A 26,584-nucleotide genomic window follows, 5' to 3' on the forward strand; every position below is an offset into this window, starting at 1 on the left:
CACAGAAGAAAGGGACCTGATCTCCAAGGTCTTAGTCATTTGTTTGATTTCTATTTTGCATTCTAAATACTCACTTTTCCACCTAACTCTGTCCATAACATTACATTCTTTCTCTTTAAGCACCTTGCCCTCCATTCATCTGTCAGTTTCAAATACCAGTATCTTCTGTGCCTACGATGTGTTATGCCTTGAACTAACAGAGATACAAAGATGAAGGAGCTCAGTTTTGGAGGAAGAATGCAGAATTAGACATGAAACAGTGGTAGTCTAGTGGTAGAAACAAAGTGTAATGGGACACATAGAACAAAACATTCAACAACACTAATTTGTTGCTGTGTCCTTATCTTTTGAAAGATACCCAACTGCCAAAAACCTCTGAGTTGAAATTCTGAACCTCTGTGAAGTAGCCTATGGCCTGATGTTTCTTAAGGCACCACTTTTCAAAATTTTTTGACTGTGATCTGCAGTGTAGCAGACGTAAGTGTTCATCAAACATACTACATGTTCCCCTACATTTCTCGGCCTCCCTTGCAGTTAACTTAGTCATATGCCTATTCTGGTCAATGGGTCATGAGAGGAAGTGATGGTATTATTTCTGGTTCAAGTCTCTTAACACTGATTAAGAGGCAGTGAGAGTCCTCTGTGTTCTCTCTAGAATGATTTTCAAGCCTAGAAGCAAAGAACCAAGATGCAATAGTTGAATGATGAAAATACGCTAGATCCTTGAAGATCTGGAGGACAACTACCAAGGAGGTCAATCTAATCCACATCAGACTTTACGGTAGTGACATGTGACATATAAAATATTTTTATGTTAAGTCACTGCCATGCATTTCACATCTGGACCTAGTGCATGTGCATGTGTATGAATCAAAATTTTTACATAATACTATTATAATACTTGCTGTTTCTGACATAGCTGATATTTTATCTCATTCCAGAAAATGCTTATCAGACTCACAATGTCACGACACCCTAATTAGTCTCTACCCACAATGTGAAAAATAATGTCTTTCTTTAAAAAAAGTTTTTCTCTAATTTTACCTTTGTTTTTTTATTCAAGTATAATTAACACACAGTGTTATATTAGTTTCAGGTGTACAACAGAATGATTCAACAATTCCATACATTACTCAGTGCTGATCACTGATAGGTGTACTCTTAATTCTCTTCACCTTTTTAACTCATCCCCTCACTCACCTCCTCTCTGGCAACCACCAGTTCTCTATACTTAGAAGTATCTGGTTTTTTGGTCTCTCTTTTTTTTTTCTCCATTTGTTTTGTTTCTTAAAGTGCATATGAATGAAATCATATGCTATTTTCTTTCTCTGACTTATTTCACTTAGCTGAAAAATAATGTAGTAAGCTGCTCAGAACATTGGTTTTCTATGAACAGCTTTCAGATGTATCCAATTATTTAGAATAATAAGTTTTACAATAAATGCAACGTCACAATAATAATGGGAAATACAGATTTCACCTTGTAAAATTAAATTATTACATTTCTGGCTGTATCTTTCTATTTGGCACTTATATGTGACTACATACACATACATACATACGTAATAAAGGAAAAATGTTTTTCACTGTTCTGCAAAACCGGTAGTCTCTGGCACGGAAAAGTACTGCTGCTCTAAAAGTTTGCATTCCAGTCCAAAAAGACTCCATTAAGAACGTACTCGGCTTGCTGCAGGCAAATTTTGGTAGGTCCTTGAGGACAAAATAAGCTTTATACCTCTTTTCAATAGCAGAAGAAAGAACTGAAGTCACGAAACCTTACACTTTAACGAAGTGTAGGGGCGGCCTGTAAAATGAAATAACAAAATCCCAAACCGGCGTAGGTTTCCTGCCCACTCACTGAATAGACGTAGCTCGCAGAAAACAGCTCACGAACTCTAAGCCGGAACCGGTAAGAAACTCTCGCGAGAGCCTCTCGACCGCCGGGAGCCTTCTGTGAGCCCTAGTTCTCGCCCCCTCAGTGCGCCCACAGGCTGTCTGCTCCCCGTCTGCTACCGCGGGGCGGGCCGGAACTTTTATCCACAGGAACGGGTTTACACTGTAGAGTGTTGCCGGCCGGCGTCAAGGAGAGTAGAGTGCCATCCTCTTCCTCTCACCGTAGCCGCCGCGGAGCGGAGCCGAGCAGATCAGATCCAGGAGCGCGGTTACCGGGCGGGCTGGGTCTATGGTCGCTCCGCGGGCCGCTCCGCCGGCTGGTGCTTTTTTATCAGGGCAAGCTGTGTTCCATGGCAGGGAACTTTTGGCAGAGCTCCCATTAGTAAGTGATCTTTCGTCTTCTCGCCGTTGGCTTATTCTTGGGAGTCGGTGAGGACGGGGCCTGCGACTCCCTTTGGCCTGGATCCCGGCCCCTGTCCCAAGCGCCGCGGGGTCTCCCGGGGGCGGCAGCGGCCGGAAGCGGGATGCACTTTTCTCTGGCGACTCCCCTCTCCCCGCCCCCTGGCAGCGTTTCGGGGGTCGGGGGGAAAGATCTGTGAGCGGGGAAGGGCGGGGGCTAAGGAGGTTCGGTCTCCGAGGAAGGAAGGAGTTTAACTTCGGATTCCTGGATAAGCTAGGCCTGGAGGCGGGGTGGGGTGGGTTGGGGATGGGATGGGATGGGATGGATGGGATGGGATGGGCGCAGGTATGGGAAGTGTGGCACAGTTCCGGACTGTGAGGCCGGTTCTTCAGGACAGTTGGGGTTCAATTTTGCTTGGGCTCTCTTCAGTTGTCGGCATTGTAGTCTTTTGTCATTGAACTTCTGTCTTGAGTGGATTTAATATTATTCCGAGGAGAGAGTCCAGAGTCAGTCTTGTTTCTTCTGTCTAACCGCTTCCTGCCATTACCTGATGCCTAGATGGAGTTGTATGTTGGTTAGGAATAGGGCAGGTGCTTTCAAAATTTATCCATTTCATTAGTCTGTGCCTTATATTTTAAGTATGTATTTTCCAGTGACTTTGCCGATTTCTTTAACCTATTTCATGAGTAAGTTTTTATTTTTATTAGTGACCATGGAAGAACTAGAGTAATATTAAAAATATTTTCCCCTAAATACATTCGTTTAGGCCGAAAGGTGGGTGATGGAACCAATTGAACTTTGACTAGACTTTCCGCTGTACGGTTGAAAGATGAACAGAACCTGATACTATTCTGTTTTAGTGTAAATATATCTTAATGCCAAGAGAGCATTAGTAATTGTAATTTAAATTTTGATTCTGTGAAGAAGATGGATTCCTATTCATTCTGTTTTTAGTCCTTTGTAAGAGAAGAAAAACAATGGATTTGGAAACCTATTTTCAGAAAAGCAGGCTTTCCTCTTGCTGTAAGTGATTCTGTGGAGATGAAATTCTATAGAAGCCTTACCTCTGATCATATTTTCATTTTGCCCTGTTTTGCTCACTAATATTTGCTTGGGCAAAATTAAAATACAGAAAATTTAGTGGACAAGGGGTAGTATTTTAATAAAGTTTGAGAGAAGGTGAAAGAATTGACAGCTGGCTGTTGGTTATCAGAAGTTAGAACCATTTTTCAACTTAAAAAAAAAAGATCCTACCTGCCTTTTGGTAAATGTTCTCATTATGCTTTCACTTATTGTTGGCATAATAACATTTATCAAAGGGGGAGCAGGATCTATAATATTTGTTTTTTCACTTTTGAAGTATAAAATTGTTACAATGTTAAATGTGCTTTTTTTGAAAGTGTCCTTCCCTCACAATTCAAATAATCCTGGAGGAAGGGGCCACTGAGATCTCTTGAGAATCATGAAGTGCTTTATCTGCAAAAGGTTGCAAGTGAGAAAGACAAGGCGATCAATTCTGGAAAAACAAATCAACAAAAAGATGACAAAAACCATCGTTTTAGGTGATTTTGGTAAAAGAGGAAAATTGACATGAACTCTTTATCATGGCTTGAAGATGCACATTTTAACATTTCTGAAATGAGCATGGCAATTTTTTTCTTAGCACATGAAATAATGGTGAATTTTACAAACAATGTAATCTTAATTTTTATGAGATTTGCTATGTATAAGTGTTCTTGGTTTATCTTCCATACTATGTGCTGTGAGGAAAAACTTAAATATTTGTGAAATTTATCTTTTTAAGAACTTTAAGTGACTGTGAGGATGAAATTAATGATAATTCCAGAACATAGTGAATCACAGCATTTTCTAGAAAGTGGAAGTAGAGCACAACACATTCTTTGACCTTACTGCAGTAAAAGTAGAAGGGCTCTAAATACTAGGTGGCTGACTGAATGAATTAATGAAGAGGTAACAAAAATGTACAAAATCAATTCTGGATATTTTATTGTATCAAAGAGGAAACTGAAAATACAATTACATAATATTAAGGAAATAAACTGATGAGATCAATATATATCCATACCTATGGGATGGAGCCAAAGCCACAGTTATAAACTAACATCCAGAATAACTGAGAAAAAAATAAAAATAAGTCAAAATAGTCTGAGAATATTAAACAGGAAACAGTGAAATAAATCCGGGGAGGGGGTAAAAAAAAAGACTTAATAAAGGTGACACTGATATTAACATAGTAAAAGGAAAAATAGTCAGAAATTATAAGAGCTGGTTCTTTGGAAGGAAAAATCCAAATAGACTAAACTGCTGCTAATTGAATCAAAGAAAAGAGGGATGATACAAAGATACAAAATTAGGAATGAGAAAAGTAAATAAATTCAGATGTACCTTTGGGTTATCTCCATGGTAATAAATTTGAAAGCCAAAACAAATTAAGAAGGTTACCAAAGAGCTACCCCTTAAAAAATGCTCTGGCCCACATTATTTCATGGGTAAATGTTTTCCCATTTTCAAGAGGATCTGCTACTGAAATTCCAGTTCACTCAGAAAGAAAGCTTTCCAGTTCTCTCTTTGAAGCTGCAAGAACACTGATAAAATCTAGCAAAGGTAGCACTAAAAACAGTCTGTTTTGAATACTGATACAAACATCATAAATTATTAGCAAGTAGAGTCTAACATTACATTAGAAATATAAAAAATGGTAGTGATTTTATTGTAGAAATATAGTCAGTATTAGGAAATCTGTTAATAAACAGTGAAGGCATCAAAAGACGTCTATTAAAATTCAACATCTATTTTTGACTAAAACAAATAGGATGCTTTCTTAACATGGTAAGCACCTCAAAGCATGAATAAGATATTGGTGAAATATTAGGAAAATAAGGGTGCCTGTTTAACACTGTTCTGAATTGCTACTCAATACAGTTAATAGAATGAGATACTAAAAATGACAAAATTGTCAGCCTGTAGAGATAAAATTAACTCGAAAATTCAGTTAATTGAAAAATTATTATAAATAATAAAGGTTTAGTAAAGTGACCAGTTACAAAACGTAAAAATGGAAAGCTTTCTTTTAAATGAATGATGGAAAAATATAATTACAAGTACTAATGGAAAATAAGAAATACACAAGAATAAACTAAAGAAATATGCAGGACCTGTAGGAAGAAAATTTTTTAAATTCTGTAGTAGAACATAAAGATTTTAATAAAGGGAGTTTGAATTCTAGCATTGTAATGATAGCATTTCTCTCTGTATTGATCTCTAAATTTAATGCAATTGGGACTTGACATAATACTTCTAAAGTTCAAGTCTTAGAATAATAATTGTAATAGAATATCGAGAAGTTTTTCTAAAGAATAGTAATCAGCAAGGGGGATATTTTCCATACCAGATTTTAATAATTTAATCTTAATGTTTTAAAATAACGTGGCATAGGAATAAGAAAAATTGAAAGAAAAAAGCCTTAAGTGTATTAGAAAATATAGGTGATTTTTTTTTTTTAATCATTTTGTGTCAGGGAAGGCCTTCCCATTTGTGACCAGCATAAAATCAAAGTAAAATATGGGTTGGTCTTAATAAGTGATTCATATTTCTGTGTTACAAATAAGTAAATATTAAGAGATCATCTAAACTCAGGAAATGTTTGCAGTTTATTTGACAAATGATTTATTATCCATAGTACACAAATTATTGAAAAGAATCTCTTAATTGTGAAAAAGACCATCCTATTAGAAAAATTGTCATTAAAATTAGTGTTCAAAAGAAGAACTGTATTTGACCAGTAAGGCATGGGAAAATGTTTAACCTCAGAAGTAAACTAAAAAACAAAACCCCTAAAACAGTAAGATACTACTTTGCCTTTAAGTTGTAAAGTATTTAAAAGATTGGCAGTAACCCATAGGGGGTTTAAATATTTTAAAACACTCTCATGTACTGTTAATAGGAATGGAAATTGGTGTGACGAATGGAATACAAACTGACAATGTAAAACAGTTATCAGCAAAACCAACCAATCGCTTCTTTTTCTAGGAAATTATTTTAAATATATTATTAACCAAATACGCAAGGGTGAATTACAAAGCTATTCATTAAAGCATTATTTTTAATAGTGAAAAATTATAAGCTACATGCCTATTAATAGGAATTAACTAAGTAACAATCCATCCATAATGCTGTGAAGCAGTTTAAAGGTATGCTGAATAACAAATTTGTTGACATAGAAAGACTTCCAGAACATAATGAGTGACAAAAGCAAGTTGCAGAATAGTTTTTTGGGTCATTTCAGTTTCATATCTCTGGTTAAAAATAGTAGACTTGACTAGGCGGGTGGAGGAGGCTATTAGTGTAATAAATTCTGAAGCAGATTTTAACATGAGTGGAATTTGTGAAGTAGAGAAATTAAATACTGCAGTTACTCATGAACAACTGAGAAAAGATAATTCAAATCTAAGGCATCATCATTTGATGCCAAATAACTATACTATTATTTTATGTATCACTAGGGAAAAATAAACATGCTGTAGATTAAAAGCTTAAGGCATCACTGATTGTAAGATCTTTCTTGATATCAGAGTCTTAAAACCAATGAAATAAAATAAATTAGAGAGAAAACAAAAAAGAGACAAAATTAGAGTGGAATTTTTTTTCAGGGCATATTTACATTCATTAGTGAGATAATTCTCAGTTTCAAGAAATGTGAAAAATACTATCTTCCAAGGTTACTTCTTGCACTTTTTATTTCTCGGAATGTTCATAACTTGTTCAGTCTTAGTATATTTTTTGTGACTTTGTTAGTTGATTTTCTGTAACATGTCTTAACATTTTCATTCTTCTAGTTTACAATGGATTTTGGATAAACAAGATCTGTTGAAGGAACGCCAGAAGGACTTAAAGTTTCTCTCAGAAGAAGAGTATTGGAAATTACAGATATTTTTTACAAATGGTAAACTTTAAAAAAATTGACTGAAATGGTACAGTTGGTTACCTCTGAATTAAAACTTTTGTATAGTAATTTGTGATAAGCTGTTTTAGTCCCTACTTAATATTTTTATTCATGTATTCTTTTTATAACTTATATTCATTTATCTTTATAAGTGATCTAAATAGTCTTTTGTGAATCTTACATTGCAGAGACACTCAAGACAGTTTCAAAGTGTTCATTAATCTCCCTAAGCCTTTATAATGTGTTATTAAACCCAGTTTAAGATTGACTAAAGCAAGTATTTTGAAGATAAATGGACTCTTTGGGCTGACATCCTATTGATCATTCTTATCTTACAACTTTGCTTAGATGATTTAGAGGCAAAAGATCCTTGCTGTCCCACATGGTAGCTTTGTTACATGATCTTTCTAACCTTCAGTTCACTCTTCTGCAAACCTACCTCTCTCTCTTGTTTGGAGAATTCATTATGGACTTTTTAATAAACTTTATAAAGTGGAAGTTGTAGTGAGTTTGATTACTGTCTAATATTTTCTTTTTATAGTTATTCTAAAGATAATAAAAAAAACATTGAAAATACTTAGAAGGTAGAGGAAAATGCCTATCATTCAACCTTCTTAATATAAGAATAGTGTTTGCTATGGGACACTTTCTATTTTTATTGTTGTTAATGCATACCTATATTTTTTTTAACAGATTTGCAAATCCTAGTCCTAGCTCAGTGTGATCCAAGTAGAGCTTTATAGCATATGTAGGTTTTTCTCTTTGTTAAAAATTAATACAGTCATGATTTAACCACATGAAAGTTATTTTCAATGTCAATATTATAAAGATACCAGAAGAACATTTAAAACTATTATTTTTCTTTTAGTTATTCAGGCATTAGGTGAACATCTTAAATTAAGACAACAAGTTATTGCCACTGCTACAGTCTATTTCAAGAGATTCTATGCCAGGTAGGACTTTTATTTTGGGATTATGTTACACCGATTTGAAACTCTTATGTAATGTTGATGAACCTTAGTATAAATGAATCATGTGTTTGCCATAGAGTTATCTTGGTTTTTTTCCCCAATGTTTTGTATATGAATGACATTTAACTTTGTTTTATCATATTTTAGGTATTCTCTGAAAAGTATAGATCCTGTATTAATGGCTCCTACATGTGTGTTTTTGGCATCCAAAGTAGAGGTATGAAATAGTTTTCTGTTCTTCATTGAAGTATAGTCAATGTACATTGGTTAATCTGCCCTAGTTTTCATATTACCTATATAAAAATAGTGACAGATGGTGATTTATGCAAAATAATGAAATTCATACAAAAATCAAAGATATAAATGTCTTTATACATTCATTTAACAAACACTTATGTAGCATTTACTGTATGCCAAGTGCTATTCTAAGTTCTTTTACAACTATAACTGACTCATAATATGACTTATAATCCTCATAACAAACAATGGGGTGTATGGTAGTAATATCCTCATTTCATAAAGGAGGAAACTGAGGTACATAGAGTTTAAGAAACTTGCTTGAGATCATAGAGCTGGTAAGTGGCAGAGCCTGGGAGTCTGGCTACTAATTCCATGCCTTTAACTGCTTTGTTCTAGGTCCTCAAAGACATTTACTGCTTGGCACTAAGTAGTATTCCATAAGTGCCACAGCTTCTCTACTATAACCTGAATTATAGTACCTCCTCTTGTGTCCCTCCTTCTCCATATGCATCCTATGCCCTACTGTCTTCCCTCCCTGCTTCCTGATAATGGCTGCCTGCAAACCATAGGGAAAGCAAGGATTGAGTGTGGCTCTAGTCAGTTAGATTCTGATGAGGAATTGTTAGGGTAGAGAAACTAGGTGAGGGAGAGAAGAGAGATGGGAACTTGGAGCTGAGACTAAATCTCTGCTCACATTTTCCTTTTCAGTATTTTTGAGAGAGTGCAGCTAAAATCCAGACAGTAATAGGAGATATTGACTAATGTTCATGATCATATATGCAGTCTTTAAAGTTCTGAACCCTTTGTATTATGTTTCTTAGATGTCTTTAGAATCGTAATTGTATTCTTGAAAATTGAATGTAATTTAAACCCAATAGGTTTATATTCCTTTTGGTAGTCAATTTTGATTTAGTTTTGTTTTAGTCATTATTTAGGATTATTTAAGACGTCTTTCCTAATTATTACCTAAAGTAATGAGAGTTGACCCTATTAGAAATAATATTAAGACAGACTTTCTAGAGGTTTGTGGTTTTCCGATTATAAGTGGTAGCTTAGAGGGACAGAACCAGCCCTGTTATTACTAAGTTCTTTTGTGGGAAAAGGAAGTGTTTATAAAAAGCCCATATTATGGGGCACCTGGGTGGCTCAGTCATTAAGCGTCTGCCTTCGGCTCAGGTCATGATCCCAGGGTCCTGGGATTGAGTCCCACATCAGGCTCCCTACTCAGGGGGAAGCCTGCTTCTCCCTCTCCCACGCTCCCTGCTTGTGTTCCCTCTCTCGCTGTCTCTCTCTCTGTTAAAAAATAAAAAATCTTTAAAAATAAATAAAAAATAAAAAACCCATATTATGGGGTGGTTTTTCCAAATATTACCATGTAATTTGATGTATCTGAAACACAACCAGTATGGAAAATCTAGATAAAATCTTTATAAATTTCTACTCTTAAAGATGAATTTGGGGATTTTAATTTGTTTTGTTTGTTAAATGTCTTTTGTTACGTGATTTACTGAGTGAAAGTTTTCACTCTGAGAATTTTGAATAAAGAATTCCTGGGTTGGGATGCCTGGCTGGCTCTAGTTGGTAGAGTGTATGACTCTTGATCTCAGGGTCATGAGTTCGAGCCCCACATTGGGTGGAGAGGATACTTAAAAAAAAAAAAATTATTCCTGAAAAAAAAAATGTATCCCTTTATATTTGGTTATAGCGTTATTGTTTTTAATTGTTAACTGTGACCAGATCTTTCTGTGTTTTGTCCAGTTGTGTGGGAATTATATAGAAATGACTTTTAAGATGTCTGAGGCATTTACTTTTTAGTTTCAGTTACTATGGTTTGAGGTTTAAATATAAACATATATACACACATACATACCTTCCCCACCCCCCAAAATAAGGATATAGGTTGAAGGTATTTATATAGATTAGGACTAGGTTTAGTTTCACTTCTTTTGTTGAATAAGGAACTGATTCTTGATTTTTCTGTTTTAAAATGAAGTGAAGGTTTTAGTAATCTTATGAGGTTAATCAAATTAAATGAGACAATATGTAAGGTGGATCACCTCATAAATTTTAGTTATTTTTACAATGGTGGCATATTAAATTCAAAGAGGAAATGGGAACTGACATTAAGAGTCTTGGGGCACCCGGGTGGCTCAGTTGGCTAAGCGTCCGACTGTTGATTTCGGCTCAGGTCATGATCTCCAAGTCGAGGGATGGAGCTCCGCATTGGGTTTCCTGCTCATCACACAGTCTGCTTAGGATTCTGTCCCTCTCCCTCTGCCATGCCCCCCACCCCCATCCCCTCTTGCTCGCTCGCTCTCTCTCAAAAAAGGGAAAAAAAAGCTTGCTTTATGGTAAGGCTGAAATTATTTAAAAAAAAAAAAAGTCTTATGGGGCACCTGGGTAGCTCAGTCAGTTAAGTGTCTGACTCTTGATCTCAGCTCAGGTCTTGCTCTCAGAGTTGTGAATTCAAGCCCCGTCTTGGGTTCCACACTGGGCATGGGTAGAGCCTACTTTAAAAAAAAAAAGAAAAAGAAAAGGAAGTTTTATAATATATCATTCTATCATTCTTGTCTTCCTCTTCCAAATAGAATAATAGTTTCTATGGTCTTTTAAATTCTTTTGGTGATACTGAAGTTTATCTTTAGAGATTCAACTGTTTTATTACTAAATAGCATGAAATACCTGTTCATTAGTCCAGGTTCAGTTGAATAGGAAGGATACTTAATATTTTTATTGCAGTTAAGTGTAGAATATAAAAAATCTTTTTGGAAACTGGGGTGCAGAAAACTGGCACTGTTGCTTTAGGGCTTGGTTTCTAATTTGGTATCTCTCGATGATGTTAAATGACAAAATTATTTAAACATTTGTCTTATTGCAGCCATTTTAAGGAAAAGTAATACGTTTAGAGATTTAAATACTTCACGCTTCAAGTAGGTAGAAGATGAAAACCAGACTATAAACATGGGGGGACATAGGAATTGCTTTGCTTTGAATAGACCCAGATACCCTTAGGTTCATTGGGTTACTATGTACCTGATCTCATCTACCTTTATTTCTCTAGGAATTTGGAGTAGTCTCAAATACAAGATTGATTTCTGCTGCTACTTCTGTATGTAAGTGCAAAAAGTATATCCTGCTTTAAGGATGTAATTCTTTAAAAAAGCTCTATAGGACCTTAATGTTTTTTAGTTTATGAGACCTGTGAAATATTGGTTGGGTTTATTAAATCTCCTGTGGTCACATTTATGGGTAGTGTATTTGGCTAAAAATAAAGTTAAAATACAAAAATTTTGAAAACCACTTAAGAATATTATGTCCAAGACATTACATTTAATATCAAAAATGAATAGTAACTATTGTCCAAAAACATCAACTCAGTGGCTCTTAAATAATAAGGGTAAAGAAAAAACTTATTTTCCAGTTTTATTGTATTTTTTTTTTTGCTTCATAATGACTAGCCATTGGGTCATTCTTGTGGGTAAACTTTGTTTAGTAATTGTAGTTTATGTATTTGATAGGAATTATGTATTTTGCCTCCATATTGAAAAACAGTGCAGGAAAAAAAATGCTGACTACAGTAGTCAGCCTCAATTCTGTCTGAGCAATAGCTATATAACCTTGAGCAGATTCCTTTACTTTTTGGCTTTAGTTCTTTTTCCAAAAAGATGGGGTTTAGCTGCCTTGGAGTCATGACATTAAAGGAAATAACACTGTAGACTAGTGATTGTAAAATATTGTGTACAAGGTATTAACATTATGCTATGCTCCATCTTCATAGGTTAAGCACAAAGCCAGCACCTAACAAAAGATGAAAGATAATGCGGAATTTTTTTTTTTTTTTTTTTTTACTTATCTTGCACAGAAGAGGCAGAAGGTTTTTGTGTTTTTAGGTTTGTGAACCAGACTAATTTTCATATTTTTGGGTCATTCCCTTTTCTGAGAAGAGTTTAATAACCTAATTCCGTCTTTTCCATGCCATATTTTACTCTTCTAAGAATAGCAGAGTAGAACCAGCTTTTCCATAGAATTTAATATAGCAGATATATCGTATTGATAAGTATTGGATTGCCGTCTGGAAAATTGAATTATTAAAAATTCAAAAACAACTGGAAGGAAATCCACCAGAATGTTAGCAGTGCTCATCTGTTAGTAGTGGATTCTAGATGCCTTATTTTCTTCTTATGTCATTTTTTTATTTTCCAAATTTTTTAGAAGGTGTATATTTTTAAAAATGTAAAATACTGGGGCACCTGGGTGGCTGAGTCGGTTAAACATCCATCTCTTGATTTCAGCCCAGGGTCCTGAGATGAAGGGTCTCAGGGTCCTGAGATCAAGCCCTGCATTGTAGCCTGCTTGAGATTCTCTCTTTCTCTCCTCCTGCCCCTCCCCCTGCTCACATGTGTGTGTTCTCTCTCTCTCTCTCAAAAAAAAAAAGTAAAATACCTATTACTAAGGTTTATTTTTCATGCAAAGCCATAAAGATATATTCATAATAGTATTTGGTTACCAATGAAGAGGAAATTGTTATAGTAGAATATTTTTGTTTATTTCATAGATGTTAATAGTGTATTATATAGGCTCATGCAGCTTAGGTTTCAAATTTCAGCTCCCTTGCTTTCTGTGTGGCAGATCAGGCAAAATATAATCTGTGTCTCAGTTTCTCATCTTGCAGATGAGGATTAATAATATTTATGTCAAAGGGTTTTTGTGAGGATCAAATGAGTTAACATCAGTAAAGCTCTTAGAACAGTGTCTTGGTCAGTGTCTTAGTTCGCTAGGCCTGCCATAAAAAGTGATAGAGACTAAGTGGTTTAAACAAAATTATTTTCTTACAGTCTGGAAGCTGAAGTCCAAGATTAAGGTGTCAACAAATTAGTTTCTCCTGAGGCTTCTCTTCCTGGTTTTCAGAGGACCACCTTTTTGCTGTGTCCTCACATGGTCCTTTCTCTGTGGGTGTGTACCCTTAGTGTTTCTTCCTCTTTTAGGGACACCAGTCCTATAGAATTTGTGCCCCACCCTATGGCCACATTTAACCATAAGTACCTCTTAATTACCTGTCTCCAAATCAGTCACATTGGGGTTTAGGTCTTCAACATTGGAATTTGGCAGGGTCGGGGCAGAGAGCGTGGTTCAGTCCGTAATACTCAGTAAACCTCAGTGCCTGCTCATCATCATCAATAACAGCATTGTTCTCACTGGAAACACCATATTGGATGCAGTCGTGGATACAAAGATAAATACAAGGAATTTAAGGACAAGAACATAAGACATATATATACAAATAATACAAAAGAAGAAATAAGTGGCATAAGAGAATTAGAGAATGCAGTAAATGTTTTGAGTGGTAAAAGGTTATTTGTTAGATGAATCCAGAAAGGCTTAAATTGAATTTGGTAAAGAAAGATAGACTTTGAGCCTGGGAAATGTAGGGGAAAGATAGTCTAGGAGCATCAAACAGTTTGGTCAAAAATAGAGAAACTAATGAATTACATTCAGTGAATGGTCAGTAAGGAAATAGCTGGAAAAAGTCCTAGAGGGCCTTCAGTGAAGAATCTGTAGTTTGTTCTGTTGATGATGGTGGTACATTTGAAGGCTTTATTTCTCAACATGAGGATGATGCTAGAATTGTGTGTTAGGAAGGTGAATCTGGCAGAATAACGTAAGGTGAATTGGAGGAGAATGTGAGTTGAGGTAGACAGAGTTTAAAGTTTTTCATATGCTACAACATGGATGAACCTTGGGGTGCCTGGCTGGCTCAGTCAGAGAGCATATGACTCTTGATCTCAAGGTTGTAAGTTCGATCCCCACATTGGATGTAGAGATTACTTAAAAATGAGGGTCTACAAACAATGACATCGCAGTAGCAGTGAGTTTTCCTAGTGCCCAGATCTTTGTTTCTAATACCATTCTCCAATAATAAGGAACTAGGTCTCTTTGGAGAAGTGACTGGGACAGGAAATATGCGAGATAGACCTGGAGCATAGTGCCAATAAGTAACGAAATGCTGCAAAAAAAAAAAAAAAACACCTACCTTAATGGGGATATGTCAAAGGGACATGTAACCCAACTGAAAGAGCTCTCAATGGCCAAAGCTAGAAGAATTTGTATAACAGCAACAACAACAAAAAAGTAGTATTGGATTATAACCCAAAGTATAAAAAAATATCCCTGAGTCCATACTGATATATATATAAATTACTGAATAAATGGGAGAGAAGAAACAAATCTCTAATACAGAAGAATTTCATATAATTTATGTAGCTAACTACACTCTCAAATAGGGAAAGCATAAATTTCCCCTTCTTAAGTATTCATTGTGCATAGTGATTTCCTTCTAATGTGTATATTATGAAAAGGGAAGGGGGACATAATTTTACAGTAGAGAAACCCAACAAACACTACCTCAGCCAGGTGATTATCAACAGTGATAAATAACTAGTAGTGTGTACCTTTCATGTGATATGATGAAATGGTGCTTTACTTCTCTCATCCTTCCTTCCAAAATCCCACAACCCCAGTCTAAACATTAAATAAACATCAGACAAATTCCAGTAGAGGGTCAAGCCACAGACTAATACTTGAAAAAAAATTTAGTACTCTTAAAAACTGTCAAAGTCATCAAAACATGGAAAGTCTGGAAAACTGTCACAGCCAAGTGGAATCTAAAGGAGACATGACAAGTAAATGTGAAGTGGTCTCCTGGATGAGAGCCTCGAACAGAAAAAGGACATTAGGAAAAAACTAAGGAGATCTGAATAAACTATGGACTTTAGTTAATAATAATGTATTTATATTGGTTCCTTAATTATAACAATGTACCATACTAATACCAGATGTTAATAACAAGGGAAAATGGGTGGGGGGTTGTTTTAGTCTGTTCCAGCTGCTCTAACAAAATACCATAGACTGGGTGGCTTAAACAATAGGCATTTATTTCTCACAGTTCTGGAAGCTGGAAAGTCCAAGATCAAACAAAGTGTCTGCCTTGATCAGTTCCATGATTGGCCATCTGTTTCCTGGCAAGCAGACAGCCGCCTTCTCATTGTGCTCTCATGTGGCAGAGGTTGCTCTTCCTCTTATAAGAACACTGGTCTGTCCTGGGGACCCCACTCTCATGACCCCCCTCAAACCTAACTAACTCCCTAAATTTGGAGGTGGCTCCAAATACCATCACACAGGGGTTGCGGCTTCAACATATGAATTTGGGGGGACACAAACATTCAGCCCATAGCAGGGAGTATATGGGAACTCTATTATCTTTTCCGTTCTACAAATTTAAAAATGTTCTAAAAAATAGTCTACTTTTAAAAGCAGAGGAATATAATTTGGTAGAGGTGTTATGTGTTTTTGTTTTTAAGAGAAATTTGAGCATTTTAGTAAGTGATGGGACAGATTTATTGGAGGAGGAATGGTTAAGGGTGCAAAAAGAAGTATGAACTGTCAGTTGAGCAGATGAAAAATACACAAGTGATAGAGGTATCAGTAGAGAGGAGGGAAGTACTTTCCTCCCAAGTTAGAAAAGGATTAAAAGATAGAAAATCAAAATGCAGAGCAATTTTACCATGGAGTAGGAGAGAGGTTAACAGTATCAGGTAAATCTCAGAGAAAGTTAGGTGTCAAGGTCTTAGAGTTAGGGGTGCATATTTGTTTTATGTACAGAGATAATGTTACCTTGTTGATTAGTTACCATTACGTAAGTACCTATTTTATTTGTACACTTTACATCTTGTTCACATCACAAGTATTTGTAAAACTCAGAAACCTTAATATTAGTATGTTTTCAAATAAAGGAGAAAGAAAAGGAAAGCTTAAGTATAAATTTCCTAATGTCAACTTTAAATGGTTTAGGTTTCAAATCTTGGCAGATATTATCTATCTAAATTAGTTGTTAGGTTCCTCTGCTTACAAAATAAAACTTTTTGAAAATAAAGTACATAGAGTAAATGAAAAAAAAAATTAAATCTCCGTGTGGTCTTAGGCTTTATGCAAATGGAAGGGATCACAGAACAGATCCTCTAGAACATCACTTGATTTAATGAAACACTGCATCATAATGACGTGAATACAATTTTCTCAAGTAGTAGTACTTAAAGGTGTACACTCATCATTTTGAAGAGAGAGAAGATTGATAGTTAACAGTTTTTTCATTTGTACTTACTGACAAAGAAGAATAGTAACTGTATGTATGTGTTTGTGTGTGGTATGAAAAAGTCTTAGAGAACTTTGCACATATATTTATGCTTTTATTAAAATACATCTTTTGATAAAGAGGTACCTATTATAGAAAGTACAGATAAGTAAAAATCCTTAAATCTCAGATGACCACTATTAACATTCTTTGGTTGTATTATCTTTTCAATTTTCATATATATATTTAGAAATATATACATATATATTTGAATACATACACAACTTGTGTTCCTTCTAAGCTAAATTACTGAGAAATAAAACCAATATCATTCTAGAGCTGGAAAGATTTTAGAGATGAAAAAAATCCAGGTGATTTTTTTTTTCCCCAACCCCTTGATTTTTTAAGCAGCAGAACTCTTTTTTAATACATTAAGTATATAATTAAAGCTCTCTAATTGTGATATAGATGGGGGCCTAGGAATTCCTGCCACTTAGTTCTTTCCCATGCCTGAAAACAAAAAAATCTGGGTCCCTAAGCATCTCTAAGAGCTCTTACTAAAAGTGATTTAACCCTGGGGCGCCTGGGTGGCTCAGTCCTTAAGCATCTGCCTTCGGCTCAGGTCATGGTCCCAGGGTCCTGGGATCGAGCCCCGCATCGGGCTCCCTGCTAGGCGGGAAGCCTGCTTCTCCCTCTCCCACTTTCCCTGCTTGTGTTCCTTCTCTCGCTGTGTCTCTCTCTGTCAAATAAATAAATAAAATCTTTAAAAAAAAAAAGTGATTTAGCCCTTCCTCTAATATTCTACACTGTGTTAAAGAAATTTTGCTTTAATTTACTTTTCCATTTTCTTAGTTTAAGTCATTTTTTTGTTTTCTGCAGTAAAAACTAGATTTTCATATGCCTTTCCAAAGGAATTTCCTTATAGGATGAACCATGTAAGTATGTTGTATAAAATAAGACTACTTGTCAAAGCTGTATATAAACTAGCTCCATTTTATGTTAGAATAAACTGAATAGTTTCCTAGAAATGGTACTTTCAAATACTGAATACAAGAATATAAATTTTAATTCTAAATTAAAGCTAAACTGCTTCTACCTTTTTTTTAAATTTTTTATTGTTATGTTAATCACCATATATTACATCATTAGTTTTTGGTGCAGTGTTCCATGATTCATTGTTTGTTCATAACACCCAGTGCTCCATGCAGAATGTGCCCTCCTCAATACCCATCACCAGGCTAACCCATCCCCCTACCCTCCTCCCCTCTAGAACCCTCAGTTTGTTTTTCAGAGTCCATCATCTCTCATGGTTCGTCTAAATTGCTTCTACCTTTAAAAAAAAAAAAAAGTACTTAATAGCAATGGTTATCAACCCTGGGTGCCCATTAAATCACTTTGGGAACTTTTTAATAATGGTGATCTCGGGGCCTCTCCAGACCAACTAAAACAGAATTTTTAGGCTTGAGGCCTAGGGACTGGTATTTTCTAAAAGCTCCCAGGTGATACTAGTGTGTAGCTAGGGCTGGGAACTACTGTAATGGAACAGTATGAAAACCATATTTGAAACTTTACATTAATTTAGAATGTGAGTTTCTGTTAACATTTTTAATAGGCATGTCCTTTTTCTACCTTGTGAGGGATTTCATCATCCTGTATAAATTGTATATTTTTGTTTCATTTTCAGTATTCTTTCCTTTTATTGATTTGTAATATAAAAGTAACACAATAAGTGGAGATAATTGCATTTTTGCATTTGTTGAGTGAAAGTGTATTAGAAAATCTGAAGTTTACACAGGATATTTTAAATTAAAAAAGTAAGAATTATTATATGAGGCTGACTTTTCTATAAGGATTAAAATCCTTTATAGTCATAATTACATGTTTTGTATAATAGTAAAAATTAATTTTTATTGCACATGTTTATTCTGATAAACTACTGTATATTTTTATTCAAAAAATTTTAGTAAAAATTTGTGATACCTTACTATAATGTATAAATTGTTATGTTAGACTAAGACTCATCTAATTTGTTTCACATTGACATTTATAATCTTTTTTTTAAAACAGATATTAGAATGTGAATTCTATCTTTTAGAACTAATGGTAAGTATATTACTTCCTTGTGATTAATAGAGTAAAACTTTCAAATTTAGTGAAGTCAGAAATTCTTTAAAGAGATGATTTATAGGGAGGTGCATTTTAAAACCATCCAAATGATACATGATGGTGAAATCAGAGTACCTAGTAGCATCGTCATCACCTATATCCTCTGAGAAGCCTGTAAAATAATTTGTATGTCCCACTTAGGATGGGAAAATTTTTCTGTTCTATAGTAACTATAATAAAAGGATTACAAGCAAACCAGTCAGGACATGAAGCCACTGTAAATTATTTGCACAATTTGTGTATGTGTGTGGTGTTATTTAAAGATAGATTATGTCTTTGGCAGAATTCTGCTCCTCCAGTTGGGAATTACGGATTTATAGGCTAATAAGAGGTTTCAGTGTGTTGCAGATGTGACACTTTGAGTCTCTAAGGGAATGGATGCTGACTGACTGCCTACCGATTTACCAAGGTATATTCCAGAGAGAGCACTGCCTTCACTATTATAGTAGAGTTTAGGGCTGCCATACTGCTTGCTTAAGAGAATAAAAGGGAAGCAAGCATGAGTTAGAGAAATACATTTTGAAATACACAATTACAAATCAGTTGGGTAGTGATAAGTTTTTGTGTTGTAATAAATCTGTTTTTATACATACACATTTTTTAAACTGTTTCTAGGATTGTTGCTTGATAGTGTATCATCCTTATAGACCTTTGCTCCAGTATGTGCAGGACATGGGCCAAGAAGACATGTTGCTTCCCCTTGCATGGTAATTAGAACAGAAGTTATTCATAGTGTAACATGTTATTAGCTAGGAAGGTTGACAACTGAATATGAAGTTTAATATTTTTTAAAGTAATTAAACTAGTGCCCCAAGACATTGTATGTCGAGTGAAATATCTGCTTGTTGAATTTTAATTAACTATATTTATAAATGCTAAATTGATAAGGATCTTTATTTGATTAATATTTCCATTAAATTTTGATTCTTAAAAAAACAGTTTACATAAAAATCAAAACATTATCTTTCAAATAGAGTACTTTTTATTGGTATTCAACATACATATTAATTGTATAATTTCTGGTTTCTTCTGATTTTCTAATTTGAAAAATTGGAAAAATCCTTATTGTAATTTACTGTAAGGTTTTAAGTTTAAAATCTATTTAGCTGTAATTTTATCCATTAAAATATGCTTATTCATTGTCATTTTCATGTATCCATCTTTTTCCCTTGATGTTTTCACCTTTATATCTGTGCTTCAGTAATACAAAAGAAATGTTTACAAAGATGGGAAATCTGACCCTCTCTGGGGGGAAATGTACAATCATACAAGGTAGTTCTGATTTCAGTAATAATATGACTTATATTTCTGTAGGAGGATAGTGAATGATACCTACAGAACGGATCTTTGCCTACTGTATCCTCCTTTCATGATAGCTTTAGGTATGTAAGCATGGTATGCCTTTACTAGTTGAATTGTTATAAGCTTATTTAGGTCATCCCAAAAGAAATTTCACCCTATTATGCTTTACATTCTTATGGTTCATGAAGTAATAGACTAATCCTTGCATGTGAATTTGTAATAATATGAAATTCAACTTTCAGAAGTCAGAGTTATTGTCCCTCTCACCCCCTTCTTTTGTTAAGTTTTCGTTTTTTGTTTTTTCTAAGTCATTTAAAATAATTTTGACCAGTGTTTGAATAGAACGTTTTTGTTTAGGAGGAAAAGTTCAGAATTAAGCCTGCTAATATTACTTGTAAACTATATAGAATAACTGGGCCTGTTTTTTATTCCCTGAGCCCAGTTAAGTGCTCAGAGGTTCGGTAAAGGAGCCTCTGTAGTCAGTGCCTTGCTGGAGGGAGAAGTTAGCTACCATTTTATTTACCTGTGGAAGGTAGCGTAATGGGTTAGAACACAGGCTTTGGAATCAGATAGTCCTAGGTTTAAACTTTGCTTTCTTTATAATTGTGGGAAAAGTATTTAACCTTTCTGAGTTTGTTTCCTTAATTGTAAAATGTTGGGGATACTAACTCCATACAGAATTGTTGCAGATATTAAATGAGGTGTCTTACAGAACAGCAGTAATGCCTGCCATATATTAAGCACTTATTAGTTTCTTTTCCCTTTCTTTTTCCTATTGAGTTTCATGATTCTGTCCTCTTGATTTTCCCCCTACTCTTTTACCACCCAATTTCTGGATAAAATACACAACTTCTTTTAACCTGTGCATATCATTCTCTGCTCCCATTCTCACCTTTTTTTTTTAAGACTTGTCTTAGATATCACCTCTTTAGTGACACCCTTCCCATCCCCAAACTTCCTACATCACCTCAGTCCAGGTTTAGGATGTCTCCTCTAATTTACTCTGCGTATGCCTTGTTTTTTTCTTTTTAATTTTTTATTGTTATGTTAATCACCATACATTACATCATTAGTTCTTGATGTAGTGTTCCATGATTCATTGTTTGTCCATAACACCCAGTGCTCCACGCAGAATGTGTGTATGCCTTGTTAATGACATTTTCCACTGTACTTTAATTACCTGTTACTATAATTTCAGTTCTTTCGCCTCTCGTCCCTTCAGGGCCTACACCCTACTTTACAGCTTCAGTTGACTTGGGTCAACCAGTATGTCAGTTCACATTTGAGTCACTGTTTGCCTAGAATGTCATCCTTCACAAAATCACTTGGGTAACTAAAACAGGGAAAATAACTCTTAAGAAGCTGGTGTGGGCTCAAGGTAGCCAAGCTGCTGGTAGAAATTATATTAGGCAAAATTATGATGGAGATTGTTGTCTTTGGGTTCTTTTACTGTCTTTGTTAGTTTATATTGTGTGTAATGTGTATATAGTTGACCCTTGAGCAACATGGATTTGAATTGTGCAGGTCTACCTATATACAGGTTTTTTATAATACTGTAAATGTATCTTCTCTTCCTTATGCTTGTCTTAATATTTTTTCTCTAGCTTATTTTAAGAATACAGTATATAGTACATACACAAAATTTGTGTTAATCAATTATTTATCAGTCAGGCTTCCAGTCAAGAGTAGGTTATTAATAGTTAAGTTTTGGGGGAGTCAGAAGTTACCCACAGATTTTTTTAACTGCAGAGGGGTTTGGCGCCCCTGAGACTAATGTTGTTGAGAGAGCAACTGTAATTATACTGTATATAGTGCATTATTTTTTTTTTCTAAGCTCCATTTGATTATAACACTGAATTTGGTACTGGGGTGCCCAGTGTTCACCTGACTTCATCTTGGGCTAAAAACTTAAAGGCAACAGACTGCTTTTAATTGAAATATCAAAATATAATTAATTGTTGAAATTTATTAGCATATTATTGGCCTGTGTGTGTGTGTGTGTGTGTCAAACTGACTTCTGGGTGAATTTTGACCACTCCTTTGTGCCACTGTTGAGGATCATTTCCCTGATGTAGTTTCCTCATTGGATTTTTTCCTAACATGCCCTGACTCTCAGAGCAACTGTACCATCCTTAGTATACAGTGAGGAGCAGGAGATGTCCAGAACCTTAAGATAGTCTAGTAATTTTTGTGTCTGTATTATATTAAGTTGATGGGATGGTTATTGGTAACTGTTAGATGAATCTGTATAATTTTTAAAAAGAATATTGGAAAATGCACATGAAAATTTTAAGTGAAAATCTTATCTTTAGTTCTAAGTCCCTACATTTCACACTTGAGGTTAAACATGGCCCTTTTTCTCTCATTTTCTTTCCAGCTTGTCTACATGTAGCCTGTGTTGTACAGCAGAAAGATGCCAGACAGTGGTTTGCTGAGCTTTCTGTGGATATGGAGAAGGTATTCTTTTTTTTTTTTTTAAGATTTTATTTATTTGAGAGAGAGGATGAGAGAGGGCACATGAGAGGGGAGGGTCAGAGGAAGAAGCAGACTCCCCTCTGAGCAGGGAGCCTGATGTGGGGCTCGATCTGGGGACTCCAGGATCACTACCTGAGCCGAAGGCAGTCGATTAAGCGTCTGACTCTTGATTTTGGCTCTCGTCATGATCTCAGGGTTGTGAGATCGAGCCCCATGTTGGGCTCTGCACTGGGTGTGGAACTTGCTTAAGATTCTCTCTCTCCCTCTTGCCCTTACTCCACTTGCACTCTGTTTCTCTCTCAAACAAAAATTTTAAAATTTAAAAAATATATTAAAAAATAAAATTCCCTTAGTAGAATATAAATTTGAACATTTTAAAGTTAATATGATGTTTACTTAACATGAGTCTAAAATCCTATGATGTCCACAAAGCTAAGAAGATTTTTGGTAAAAAAAAATATTAAGAAACATGTTTGGCGAGAAGAGTTGATGTTGACTATTTGGGTTATATTTCTCTTTTGGGTTTAGGCTTAAACAGAATGGTAAACTTTTGGTTTGCTGAGTTGCAAAGCTGCATCTAATTTCCAGGATTATTTTAAAAGCCACCTAGAGACCACTAAATACTACTATAAACTTTCATAACACAGCCTGTCTCCTGACAAAAGGCTTTTGCCCTTTTTTTTTTTTTTTTTTTTTTTACCTTTTCTGCTGAAGTGTTGATAGTATTAGATCCAATGTGAGGTCTACTCAGATGAGAAAGAGGGCTGATTTGAAAACTGGATATGACAGATTTATAGCTGCCAGGTTTTGAACACCTTAACTCATGTGTAGAGTAGTTAACAGAGAAACAAAACAATGTCTTTCATGCACCACCTCCCATTAAATTGTTTGAAACGGTTGGTATTAGAGGAGTGTACTCTGTAGTGGCCTACTCCTTCATGATTTAGACCTCTCTTCCCAGTACCTCACTGTTCTGTTTTGATTTAGGATATTAGCAGATAGAAGGAAACCAACTGCAGAGATGGATAAGGATAGACAAAGTATACATGTTAAAAGATGAGAGGGTAGAAGGAGAAGCCTACAGAGCAGTGTGGTAAAAATATTGCTTTCAAGTTTATCAAGATTGTCTAATATAACCTGAATACTTAAGGACAGAGACTTTATCTTTACACTGTTTTCTGAGGATGTGTGTGATGTGTGTTCTTTATATACTAAATGTTGCTTGGTATTGCCACTGAGAACTTTTCAAATACTTACTTCTAGATTTTGGAAATAATCAGGGTTATTTTAAAACTATATGAGCAGTGGAAGAATTTTGATGAGAGAAAAGAGATGGCAACTATTCTTAGTAAGATGCCAAAACCAAAACCTCCTCCGAACAGGTACTTTGTAGACTTTAATTATTGATTTCATTTAATTATATATTTCATATACATTATCATATTTTTTCATAGATTGTGTTGTATTGTTTTCATGAAATTTCTTCCAAAACTTCATGATTTACGTAATTTTAAAATCTGACTTGGTAGATTGACAGTGTCTCATTTTAAAAAATAACATTAATCTGATTATCTGTTAACTTTTCCTAATGCGATGGCAGGTCTCTTACAGGTATCCCTCAACATATGGCTATATACTGTACATAAATTTAAACAGAACAGAATTAGGCTAGTTCATCTGAAATTCAGGGATAAAGAATTCTATAGTATCCCATGTCAGTTTGACTCTGTGTGACCTCCCCCCAACACACACACTACTGGCTTTTATCCTCTTTTATAAATTTCAGTAGCAGTTTTCAAAAACTTAGGTGATTGATCTGATATTGTAAAGATAAATAATTTTGGCTTTTGAGCGACCTGAAGATCCATGGCACATAGTAACATAATTTTGCTAACTGTGAATCACTTGTGCTAAGAGGGTTTTCTTTGGTTGTTTTTTACAGAATCTTTTCATTTAGTTCAGTGGTTCCCAGCTCTCACTGTATATCAGATCATTTAGAGTAGGAAAAAAGGTCAGAAGGAAAATAAAAAAATGCTACCCATCTTAATGATCAAGAAAAATAATTAAATTATATAATATTAAGATAGATTTGTAGGTCTGGTAAGTTAATGTTACCGTTTGGAAAAAATTAATACTTGACTTATACAAGGAGCTGTTTAAGGCAGTCATTCAAACAGCTACCTTTGGATGCATTTTTTGCAGAAATTCCCTGAGTGATTCTCCACTAGTGGCAGGGCCTGAAGCTGCAAGATGATGATGGACAAGATAAGGCAATAATCCTATTGCCACAGTTACTGGTATTTTCAGTTTTAGTTATTTTTATTTTAAGTATTCAGCATTTTCCAGGAAATTGCCATTTTTCTTTCTGACTTATAAAAGTTTGCTGTATTTACATGTGATTTTATTATGCATTTGGACAGTAATTTTTTGGGAAGAACACTTCTTGATTTTCATATTTAGCAGGAATAAAATTTTATATGTAAGATTTAATTTTACAGGAAATTTGTGCAGAAGCTCTAATCTCTATGTTGAGTGATACCTGTAATGACAATGAAATCCCATACCCTTATTTAAATTTTTTGAGTGTATATGAACACTAACTTCCAGAATGCTTGTTATGTGTGAGAGCACCAAGTTACGTAAGAATAAAAATATAAAACCAAATGTTAGTCTTCAGTATTTTAATTTTCCACATCTGTGTCTTACAATCAGGAATGCCTTTGTTTTGTAGAGTTGTACCACAGAGTAACTAACTTTAAAAATTAGTTGGCTTATTGGAGTATTGAAAATGAGTCTTTTAATTGGTATAAAATCTCTTTCTTCCCCACTTGAACAGTGAAGGAGAGCAGGGTCCAAATGGAAGTCAGAACTCTAGCTACAGCCAATCTTAAAACATTCCGAAGAATTCCATAGTGGACCAGTTGGGAAATAAACCATTGGACAGATTTCAGTTATGTCTTCAATGGAACACAAATGAAAATGAATAGCTTGTTTCTGTCAAGCATATTGGGAAGTGATTTTATTTTTGCAAAATAAGTTTTCCTTACCTAATTTGATTCTAGTACATAATTGATTAAAATCTCTTGATTATAAAAGCATGGAAAGGTTCTAAGGGAACCTACAGACAGACTTACATAGACATTTCAAAATTAATAGCTTTTGATTAGTATAATTTTTAATTTGGATAATAGAAATTGTAGCTTTTTATTAAGCCAGGAAACATGAAGCATAATTTGTTTAAAATTCTCTTTGGTCATTGAAGGACCAAAAAGGGACATAAAAAGTCAAATATATGAGGGGTTTTTTCCCTCCTTAAGTTAAACTTTAAAACTGTATTTAAGGAATCAAATCTTACAAAATCCTGGAAGATTTTGGTAATGATGTTGATAATTTCAGGGAAATTAATCAAGTACCTATTGATTTAAAAGTGTATTTTATTCAATAGTTTTAGTATCTTGCCATGGAAGATACTAGCCCAGCCTAGCAGAAAAGTGCAATATGTATAGCGTACTTTGACATTTTAAAAGTTATATTAATTCCATAACCATTTTGAAATGCTGGGCAAACTTTAAAAAAATCCTACATGATGTTATTTGTATTTGATTCACAGTTAATCAGGCATTTTGAAAGCTAATTGGATAAAATTTGGTGAGATTTTAATGTTAATTTTTACTGTGAGAAGTTTTTTATATGACATACACACCCTAGTTTATTTTTGTGTCTTAGTGTGGATTTACAAATTTACTACAGGTATCCTGAGCCAGGAACACAATCAGGTTTCAGGCCAGTTTGATACTGGCTATTCTTAATTCTCACGAGTGTAGGACTTTGGACTAAATGTTATGTCAGTGGGACTGTGCTGTCTGTGGAACTTAAAGTAATCATTTTCTTCAGATTTGAAGGAGAGTGATAAAATTTGGAGTCATAGGATATTGATGTACAATTTAAGGATTCAGTTTTTTAATAAATTGTGAACAATGGATTATTAAATTAAATGTTGACGTCCTAGTATAAAACTGCAAGAATAAAAAGTAAAGTTCTCCAGC

General features: G+C 34.7%; 1 protein-coding gene across 2 annotated transcripts; it reads left to right on the top strand.

The window, feature by feature from the left end:
- Nucleotides 1-2,063: 2,063 nt before the first annotated feature.
- CCNC (cyclin C) lies at nt 2,064-26,584 on the top strand. 2 transcript variants are annotated; one of them, XM_028104209.2, is made up of 12 exons: nt 2,064-2,275; nt 7,150-7,256; nt 8,125-8,209; nt 8,375-8,444; nt 11,529-11,580; nt 17,475-17,530; nt 18,663-18,698; nt 19,377-19,468; nt 20,076-20,143; nt 22,441-22,520; nt 23,802-23,920; nt 24,741-25,202. In XM_028104209.2, the coding sequence occupies exons 1-12, from the start codon at nt 2,244-2,246 to the stop codon at nt 24,790-24,792; spliced, it is 849 nt and encodes a 282-aa protein (XP_027960010.1). In that variant the 5' UTR covers nt 2,064-2,243; the 3' UTR covers nt 24,793-25,202. The 2 variants fall into 2 exon arrangements, with proteins under 2 accessions (XP_027960010.1, XP_027960009.1); XM_028104208.2 differs by lacking the exon at nt 24,741-25,202 and adding an exon at nt 25,375-26,584 and having other exon boundaries at nt 2,072-2,275.

This window comes from Eumetopias jubatus, unplaced genomic scaffold (genome assembly GCF_037043125.1).
Source record: "Eumetopias jubatus isolate StellerSeaLion01/CBP00866 unplaced genomic scaffold, mEumJub1_p1.0 scaffold_6, whole genome shotgun sequence".
Classification (NCBI taxonomy): Eukaryota; Metazoa; Chordata; class Mammalia; order Carnivora; family Otariidae; genus Eumetopias; species Eumetopias jubatus.

What these genes read in the sequence shown, in the direction of transcription:
- CCNC (XM_028104208.2), top strand. Translation starts at nt 2,244, where the DNA reads ATGGCAGGGAACTTTTGGCAGAGCTCCCATTA. An exon ending in TTTTGGCAGAGCTCCCATTA is followed by an intron (nt 2,276 to 7,149) that starts GTAAGTGATCTT and finishes TCATTCTTCTAG; the next exon opens with TTTACAATGGATTTTGGATA. An exon ending in ACAGATATTTTTTACAAATG is followed by an intron (nt 7,257 to 8,124) that starts GTAAACTTTAAA and finishes TTTTTCTTTTAG; the next exon opens with TTATTCAGGCATTAGGTGAA.